Below are 9,690 nucleotides of genomic sequence, written 5' to 3' on the forward strand. Positions count from 1 at the left end.
CAACTCCTGTGTTTCAACAGGTGTGTTTTTACATTTTATTTTCTATGGGTTGCATAGTCACACTGGTCACATTTTAAATCTTTGGACGACTTGTGTATCAGACAATGCGTCTTTAAATACAGTTTCTCTTTGGTGGCATATTCACACTGGGCACATTTAAAATTTTGTAAAATTCCTGATAGCTTAGTAGACTGTCCCTGAACATTGGTAGTAGTCTCATAAGGTTCCAGCTTTACTGTTGCAAAGGCATCATTGGTAAGAGAGACCTTTTCATCAAAAAAAGTTAAGGGATCTCTTCTACCTCTTCTTTAGGTTCAATATTAATTACTGTAGTCCATGATAAAGTTTTAGACAAAGTCCCAGATAAACTTACATGATAAAACCCTGAATAGAGTTTCAGATAATATCCCAGATACTGTAAGAGACACAGTTCTAGATAAAATTCCAGACAGTCTGAGATATGGTTCAAGGTAAATCGATAGATACAGTGCTAGAACAGGTTCCAAATAAACTTCCAGAACACTCTGCCGCGGTTGATGTCCCGATAAGGGCCAGATAAAGTTTCTGATAACCATAGACAAAGTATGGAATGCCCCAATTGTAAGATCTTGCGATCGTTGTAGGGAAATAAGCACTAATTCATACTGTTCTGGGTGAGGGGGGAGGGGGTATTCCATCATTGAGGGGTCTGGGGATTATGGAAGTGTAAGATCTTGCGTTAGTTGTAGGGAAAGGAGCACTAATTCGAGTAGATATAATCGAACCTGGACCGTTCAAGGTTGGTGGTGACCTTGGAAAGTAGGTCAAGGTGTTGTGCAACTTAGCAGTGCCCTTGGAAATTTTACGTGTAATTTGGCACCACAAAATGGGACCATTGACCTTGGATGACCTCATGAATGTAATTGACCACCACAAACAATGACGTCGCATTGAACTACTATGACCTTTAAATTAACGTAATTTGACATCACATGGACTCATTGTCCTCGGATGACCTTGAGAGTGAGACTACATAAAAACATGGTCATTGACCTCCACGTGGCACGCGACTTTCACCTTGACCGGTCACCACCCATGTGACACTCAAATTTCATCTTATTATATAATATATATAATTTTACAAGGTCACCGCCAAGTGCACGCCACCTTGCCCTACTTTCCAAGGTCACCACTAGGTGGCGGACGACCTTGAACGGTTCAGGTTCGGTATAGTATGTCTACTAATTCTAATACCCCCAGGTTCTATACCCTTCCTCATGAGTCATGACGCAAGGAGCAGAAAATCCCATTGTCCTTTACGAGAATATTGCACAAGACCCCTTAGGGCTGAACGTTTTCATGGAGAATGTAGCACCGGGGAGCCTGGGGGTTATGGAATACCTCCCAATGTACGTTTTTGCGTTATTTCTAGGGAAAGAAGTACTAATTCGTGCTGTCCCGGGGGGTATTCCTCTGAGTTACGTAGAGGTACGCCACTGTAAATAATTTAAAGCTTGCAGATTGACTTAAAACGTGGATGTAACCTGAAAGTTAACCACCGATATGAAGCACTTCAAAGTTAGAGGCCGGAAGTTAGCCACAGTTTTTATTAAATTAATGAAGCACAAATGTCGTGTTGTAGCGGATTCTTTAACGCTTCACTGGTATTCATTTGTGCTTCACGCACGAACCCAGCTATTTCTTATTTATCGCTCGCATCAATGATTCAAAATCAGGATGCTGTAAAAACTCTACAGGGTAATTCGAAATTACTGTCTTTGAGGTTATATATAGCCCGAACCGTAGGCGTGACTGGGTTCCTGTGTAAAGCACAAATGAATCTACCAAAGCACTAAGGATTCTTCCCAATCACGACGTTTGTGCTTCAATAACAAGAAATGCTGTGGCTAAAATTCCACTTTCTGACTTTGAGGCTGTCTATCCAGGGAATCGTAGATATGGCGGGGTTCCTGTGGAAAGAACAAATGAATACTAGCGCGGCCCTAAGGATTCTGTTAAATCATTTCTAAAAAAGCTGTGGCTAACTTCCCCCTTTGACTTGGCAGAGGTACGCCACTGGGCACAATTATAAAGTATGCAGATTGGTTTTCAAAATTTTGGAAGTGTTTCTGACAGAATTATCACTCTGTATATAATACTTCCAGCGCATGCGTTGTTGGTGGGAGTCACGTTTACTTTTATATGCTCTTAATTTTTTCCCGTTATGCGCAAGTATCGTCGATTAGATAATTTCCATAATAGGCAGTTTCTCGTACAATGATAGTGCCATAAACGGTCTTGTTTTTAATTTTTTTCCCAAATTTCGGATTTTTTCGTTTTTAAGCCACGTAAGTACGCAATTAACTTGAATGTTCAATCGATTATTTAAATTAGCCAGTGGCGTACGCCCAAATTCAAATTTAAAATGGATCAGTAAAAAAGTCCTTATCAGCAACACTTTGGAACTTACGTAAACGCTTAGTCTGCCGTAGGATGTCGAAGTTCAACTCCCCATTCCGAAGGCCGTGGATGGCGGAGCAGGGGGCGGCGGCTGCCCCCGCCGGTAACACAGGAGTGAAGGGGATCATCGCCGGCGGCATCACGGGCGGCATCGAGATATGCATAACGTTCCCGACCGAGTACGTCAAGACCCAGCTGCAGCTCGACGAGAAGGGCGGCCAGAAGCAGTACGCCGGCATATGGGACTGCTGCAAGAAAACGGTGAAGGGTCACGGATTTTTCGGGCTCTATCGCGGACTGAGCGTCCTGCTGTACGGATCGATTCCGAAGAGCGCGGTGAGGTAAGGACGGCCGTCTCGTTTTAATGGGCACGTCAGTTCGCAGGTTTGGGGCCTTCGAGGCGTTTAAGAACCGCATGAAGGACGACAAGGGAAATCTGTCGCCGGTCGGGCGGCTGCTGTGCGGTCTCGGGGCCGGTGTAGCCGAAGCAATATTCGCCGTAACTCCCATGGAGACGGTCAAAGTGAAGTTCATCAACGACCAGCGGAGCGCACAGCCCCGATTCAAGGGCTTCTTTCACGGGGTGGGGATGATAGTTAAAGAGCAGGGGATCGGAGGCGTCTACAAAGGTCTCACTGCCACGATCATCAAGCAGGGCTCGAATCAGGCCATTCGTTTCTTCGTCATGGAAACTCTCAAGGACAAATACCGAGGGGGGGACCCTAAGAAGACGGTCCCTAAACTCGTGGTGGGCGCTTTCGGTGCCGTTGCAGGTGAGCACACTCGACCGGTACCCCTCGATTGACCTTATCCCCTTGCAGGTGCCGCGTCAGTTTTCGGTAACACCCCTGTGGACGTGGTAAAAACACGCATGCAGGGGCTGGAGGCCCACAAGTACAAGAATACTCTCGACTGTGCCATGCAAATCTGGAAAAACGAGGGGCCCGCCGCATTTTACAAGGGAACAGTACCGCGGTTGAGCCGGGTCTGTCTAGATGTCGCTATCACTTTCATGATATACGACAGTTTCATGGAGGTTTTTAATAAAGTATGGCCTTAGGTTTTTAGATATAATCGGTGACTGATATAGCTATAAGTAATTGAAGTAAATGTGAAATGTTTATTGTTAAAGATGTTGTAGCATTTTTTATTTTTGTTAAAACGAAAATCCTTTATGCTTTTTTCGTATCAGTTTTATTGCCGTCCTTATCTTAATGGCCCTAAGTTGATGGCGCAAAAACCTTGAATATGATTAATCCTGCAAATTGAACTAATTCTCCTTGATCTTTGTACTATACAGGGTGAACCCTCAAAACAAGATTTAAAAAACTTATCCAAATTTCTAAAAAAGTAACAGGTGGCAACATGTCTACGTCATACTGGCAGGCGTTTATGACAGTCAGGGCAACACAAATGTCACCCACCAATTTTTCTTGTGCATTGTGCCTGTAATAATGTCTAAAGTGAGAGGTTCCACCCTGTATATACAACTTACGAAGATGCACATATTTTTGAGAGTTGGCAACCACGCAATTTTTAGGAGGGGAAAGCGATTTGCGCCATCTAGAGAGTACGAACGTTGGCGACGTTTGGCATGTTGTCTTGAATGGCGGCCGCGAACGCGTCGCTCCATAAATGTGAGATGCCCCACCCTTAGCAATGTCCTGTGAATATGATTGTCGATACGAAGCACCCTATACATCGTGTTAGTTACACAAGCTGCCAACCGAAATCTGGTGGGATTACAGAAAAAGTTTGTTGGTATTGGCAATCATGTTTCATTGTCGGTAGGGCTGTATCTGTGCCGTACATACTTGCATGTGTACATATTTAATTTGTGTATTGTGCTTTTTAGTCACTCTCGATTATTTCATTGCATTTCATTATATTTGCTTATTTGGGACTGTGAGTAATCAAGAGGGAAGTGTGCTTGTTTAGAGGGGATCGAGCTATTCGCAAGTTTATACGGCCTTGGTGAACCTAACACTAACATTTTCACTCGTTCCGAACCCAACAACTTTACCCCAGGACTACAGGGTCTCCACTGGTCCTGGGTAATCCTCCCGCCCGGCGAGGTATATTTGACATCTCTTAGTTTTGTCCGATGTATGTGTTGTAATACCTGGGGAATGGCTCGATCCCATTTTGGTTACTCATAGCGTGTTTGTAGTAGTTACCCCGGTTTCGAGAGGGCTCAAAAGTGCTGTACATTGGATGTTGTCCCGTATAGGACTACTCCGAATTAGGTTTTCCTGCAGTTTTCCTAATTCGTAAGGTAAATGCCGGAGTAGTATAGAACCGCCGCTTAAGACCCTCTGCAGGGGCACCGTTTTGGTTATTAGCTGCAATATAAACTTAATCAACTATTGCTTTTGGTGTTCCTTACCCATAAAACGCCCTCAGTGCCTGCTGAGAACCCAGTTATTACACAACGTAGGTGTCCTACATGACGATCACGATCTTAGTGCACTCGGAGTGGCCCCAGAGTGACAGATTCTCGCGGGAAAGGTAAGCGAAAATATTCAAATAGGCAGCCATGTTAGTGTGGCATTCCCGCCACTACAGAATATGGTCCAATATCCCGGTGTGACTTGAAGTTGGCGTTAACCACCAAGATAGTAGGATGCTAAGATCATCACATTACTTGGTCTTGTCACAAAAGTTACAGTCATATAAATTTTGGTCATTTTATTTTAATTGAAGTACGGCACCTAATTCCGTGATTGTCTTCGACTTTAAACTGTGAAACCAGGGGCGGGTTACCTATCTTGCAGGAGCGGGATTACGCTAATCAAAGCCCTTCAGTTTAGAATCTATGTACGATAAATGAGTTACAATTCGTAATTTCCACATTAACGTTGCCGGGTTGACTATATTTTCGTATTGTTGTAGTGTGAAGTTAGCGTAGAACCTGGGGGTTCGTTGAATCTGTGCGATTAACTTAACGTTCTTATGTTGTCATCTGTCAAAATCTTGATTGGTCTTGTCTTTAGACAAGGAAAGAGTCTTGTTTAGTGTTTACATCGATTTCTTTTAAGAATTTTGAATTACAATTACGGCCGTTGTGCTTTACTGTAGCTGCGTATTTGTTCGGTAATGTCTGCCGTGGTTAAAATTGAATCCGAGCATGACGAAGAATTACATTCCTTAATTAATACAAAGGTTTTTCGTGCCAATGATGTAAATGTGACCATAAAGCATGAACCGAACGAGGCAGAGTCTTCCAGTTTCACAATTAATTGGGAACATAAAAGTGAAGTAGAGGAGAAAAGTGGAATTGTTCAGAAAGATGTGAAGCAAACTTTAAAAGATTTTAAATGTGACCAGTGCGCCTATACAAGCAATGATAGATCGAATTATAAAGCGCATTTATTAAGACACAGCTCTTTAAAAAATTTAAAATGTGCCCAGTGTGATTATGCAACCAATAATAAATGGTATTTTAAAATACATCTAACGAAACACAATTCTCGTAAAGATTTGGAATGTGCTCATTGTGATTACGTAACCCACAGAAAGTGCTACTTAAAAATGCACATGTTAAAACACAAAAGTTCCAAAGAATTTAAATGTGCCCAGTGTGCTTACGCAACCAATGATAAATACCATCTCAAAAGACATAATTTCAAGCACAAGACTTCTAAGGATTTAAGGTGTACAGAATGCGACTACGCCACCAATGACAAGTCCCACCTTAAGAGACATCATTTAACACATAAAACGGTGAAGGAGTTAAAATGTGCCCATTGTGACTACCGAACGAATGACAAATCCCATCTTAAAATTCACCTATTAACACACAAAACCACTAAAGACTTAAAATGTGACCAGTGTGATTACGCAACCAACAGGAAGGGCGATTTAAAAAATCACCAGCTACGCCACAGATTCCAAAACTTTTAAATGTGTCATGTGCGATTTTAAGTGTACCAAGTTTGACAATTCAAAAGCTCCAATACCTATATGTACTTATAAAAAAAATGATATTAATTGTCCAAATAATATTACTGCATATGGGTGGGTACCTACTCCATGGATATTAATTATTGTTCAATGAAATATATAGAAGTTCAAGTTGATTAAACTTACAAGTTTCATGTACCCACTGTACATTGCAAAATATAACTTCTATAATTTTTTTTGGCTCTGTACTTTGAATTGTTATATTCTTTTAAACGACAAATATAATATTGTAAACATTTTGATGCAAAATGATATATTATTAGTAAAATTATTCTGTTTTCGAGGGGGGGGGGGGGTTACCTTTAGAAGAGTAGTGAAATGAAATTTCATTTTTTGTTTCTTGGGGGGGGGGGGCGTTAATACGCGTCGTGAAATTTCAATTTTCTTTGTTTTTCTGACGAAATTGTTAACACATGCACAAGAAAAAGTCAAAGCACTCACAAAGATTTCGCCTTCAGGATCGTGATGGTCCGGAGGAGAGCATCTACACTCGCCTACACTGCTAACGCGACCGAGTAAACGAAAACAACACGCACTGAAAGTACTCAAACTCGTCTCTCTCTACGCGACTGGTGACGGAAACACTACTAAACACTAAAGTGCTGAAAGAGAAAAACCAGAATTCGACATTCTCAGCAGAAAGCAGCTGGAATTCACCTATCAGATGATTTAAGATCAAATGATTAGGCTCATTTCGGGATTCAATTCCCGAACTTTTATGCAAGTGGGAGAATAAACTAGAATATGACAAAGCACTTACCGATTGCATCCTTCAGGATCGAGAATGTTAGGCGGCAGACAGCAACCACTCACAAGTACACTGATTAAGCGACCGAGTAGACGAACACCGCAGAGGCTTAAGTTGATCAAACACGTCATTGATTGTGCGACCCGGGCAGGGAGGAGGGGGTGTATTCCATTGTCGCATATTGTACAAGTGTAGTGGAATGGACATTAAATGTTTCTTTGTTCCCCTGGGGGATGGGGGTTATTTCACTAGTGTGGAGTGATGGGCTTTACAATTTTCTTAGCTTTCCGGGAGGGGGGGGGAGGGGTGTAACGATCAATGGGTTTCCACATGACAAATGGTCCTTGCGATCATCTCTATGATCTGATTGATAGTGTACCTTTTCAAAATTTACCGCAACACATGCACAAGTAAAGTCTAAGCACTCACCGGAATGTCTCCTTCAGGGTCGAGATGGTTAGACGGACAGCAACCATAAGCGCCTACACTACACACACTGAAACTGCACAAACTTGTCTCTGTCTACACAACTGGTTATAGAAACACTACTATACACTTAAGAACTGAAATATAATTACTATACCTATTCCACCGTTGACTTTACCTTTCACTCAACGATTCCACATATATCCATGCTTCAAAATGGAACTGCAAACTGGAAAATGAAGCTGAAAGTGAAAATGAAAGCTGCAAAACGACGCTGCAACATAAAATGGAAAACAAACTGGATGCTCAAATTGAAAAATGGAAAATGAAGCTGAAAGAGAAAAATGAAGCTGAAAGTGAAAAATGACGCTGAAAGAGAAAAATGAAGCTGAAAGTGAAAAATGAAGCTGAAAGTGAAAAATGAAGCTGAAAATGAAAGCTGCAAAACGATGCTACAACCTAAAACGGAAAACATAAACTGGATGCTGAAACTGGAAAATGAAGCTGAAAGTGAAAAATGAAGCTGAAAGTGAAAAATGAAGCTGCACATGCACAAAAAATGGCGAAAGTAGGTACTCACCGATTGTATATTCAGAATCCAGATGGCTAGGTAGAAAGCAACCTCACACACACTGGCACAACGGACACTGACACTACACTAAATACGCGACCGAGTAAACGAACACTAGACAGACGAAAATTCCTCAAACACGTACTTATCTAATTACGCTACCCAGGGGTGTGTTGGGAGGGGGGGGGGTTATTTAATTACCGAATTTTTTATGTGTGGTGAAAATTGAATTTTACTTTCAATCCGAGGTGGAGGGGAGGGGGTTAGTATAGCTTATGGGTTCACAAATGATACAGTGGTCTCGCGATCAATCGTATGGTCAGGTTAATAGTAATAATTTTTCAAATTTACCGCAACGCATGCACAAGTAAAGTCTAAGCACTCACCGGAATGTCTCCTTCAGGGTCGAGATGGTTCGGCAACTGCAACCACAAGCGCCTACACACACTGAAACTGCACAAACTTGTCTCTGTCTACACGACTGGTTATAGAAACACTACTAAACACTAAAGTGCTGAAAGAGAAAAACCAGAATTCGACATTCTCAGCAGAAAGCAGCTGGAATTCACCTATCAGATGATTTAAGATCAAATGATTAGGCTCATATATAATTACCATATTCCACATATATCCATGCTTCAAAATGGAACTGCAAACTGGGAAATGGAAAATGAAGCTGCAAAAGAAAAATGAAGCTGAAAATGAAACCTGCAAAATCTAGAAAATGGAAACTGAAACTGAAAATGAAGCTGAAAGTGAAAAATGAAGCTGAAAATGAAAGCTGCAAAATCTAGAAAATGGAAACTGAAACTGAAGCTGAAAATGAAAGCTGCAAAATCTAGAAAATGGAAACTGAAACTGTAAATGAAGCTGAAAGTGAAAAATGAAGCTGAAAATGAAAGCTGCAAAATCTAGAAAATGGAAACTGAAGCTGAAAGTGAAAGCTGCAAAATCTAGAAAATGGAAACTGAAGCTGAAAGTGAAAGCTGCAAAATCTAGAAAATGAAAACTGAAACTGAAAATGAAACTGAAAGTGAAAAATTATGCTGAAAGTGAAAGCTGCAAAATCTAAAAAATGGAAACTGAAACTGAAAAATGAAGCTGAAAGTGAAAAATGAAGCTGAAAATGAAACCTGCAAAATCTAGAAAATGGAAACAGAAACTGTAAATGAAGCTGAAAGTGAAAAATGAAGCTGAAAATGAAAGCTGCAAAATCTAGAAAATGGAAACTGAAGCTGAAAGTGAAAAGCTGCAAAATCTAGAAAATGAAAACTGAAACTGAAAATGAAGCTGAAAGTGAAAAATTAAGCTGAAAGTGAAAGCTGCAAAATCTAGAAAATGGAAACTGAAACTGAAAATGAAACTGAAAGTAAAAAATTATGCTGAAAGTGAAAGCTGCAAAATCTAAAAAATGGAAACTGAAACTGAAAATGAAAAATGAAGCTGAAAGTGAAAAATGAAGCTGAAAATGAAAGCTGCAAAATCTAGAAAATGGAAACTGAAACTGAAAATGAAGCTGAAAGTGAAAAATGAAGCTGAAAGT

The 9,690-nt window shown here is 40.9% G+C and overlaps 1 protein-coding gene across 2 annotated transcripts; it reads left to right on the forward strand.

The window, feature by feature from the left end:
- Positions 1 to 2,170: 2,170 nt before the first annotated feature.
- LOC116162156 (putative tricarboxylate transport protein, mitochondrial) lies at positions 2,171 to 3,614 on the forward strand. Of its 2 annotated transcripts, none has more exons than XM_031475704.1 (4): positions 2,171 to 2,327; positions 2,472 to 2,780; positions 2,824 to 3,212; positions 3,261 to 3,614. In XM_031475704.1, exons 2-4 carry the CDS (start codon positions 2,473 to 2,475, stop codon positions 3,497 to 3,499), a joined length of 936 nt encoding a protein of 311 aa, XP_031331564.1. In that variant the 5' UTR covers positions 2,171 to 2,327; position 2,472; the 3' UTR covers positions 3,500 to 3,614. The 2 variants fall into 2 exon arrangements, with proteins under 2 accessions (XP_031331564.1, XP_031331565.1); XM_031475705.1 differs by having other exon boundaries at positions 2,174 to 2,327; positions 2,462 to 2,780.
- The last annotated feature ends 6,076 nt before the right edge of the window (positions 3,615 to 9,690 follow it).

Source organism: Photinus pyralis, unplaced genomic scaffold (assembly GCF_008802855.1).
Source record: "Photinus pyralis isolate 1611_PpyrPB1 unplaced genomic scaffold, Ppyr1.3 Ppyr1.4_LG10, whole genome shotgun sequence".
Classification (NCBI taxonomy): domain Eukaryota; kingdom Metazoa; phylum Arthropoda; class Insecta; order Coleoptera; family Lampyridae; genus Photinus; species Photinus pyralis.

Coding starts and splice junctions, on each gene's coding strand:
- LOC116162156 (XM_031475704.1), top strand. CDS start 2,473: ATGTCGAAGTTCAACTCCCCATTCCGAAGGCCGTGGATGGCGGAGCAG. Junction 2,781..2,823: donor ATTCCGAAGAGCGCGGTGAG/GTAAGGACGGCC, acceptor GTCAGTTCGCAG/GTTTGGGGCCTTCGAGGCGT. Junction 3,213..3,260: donor CGCTTTCGGTGCCGTTGCAG/GTGAGCACACTC, acceptor ATCCCCTTGCAG/GTGCCGCGTCAGTTTTCGGT.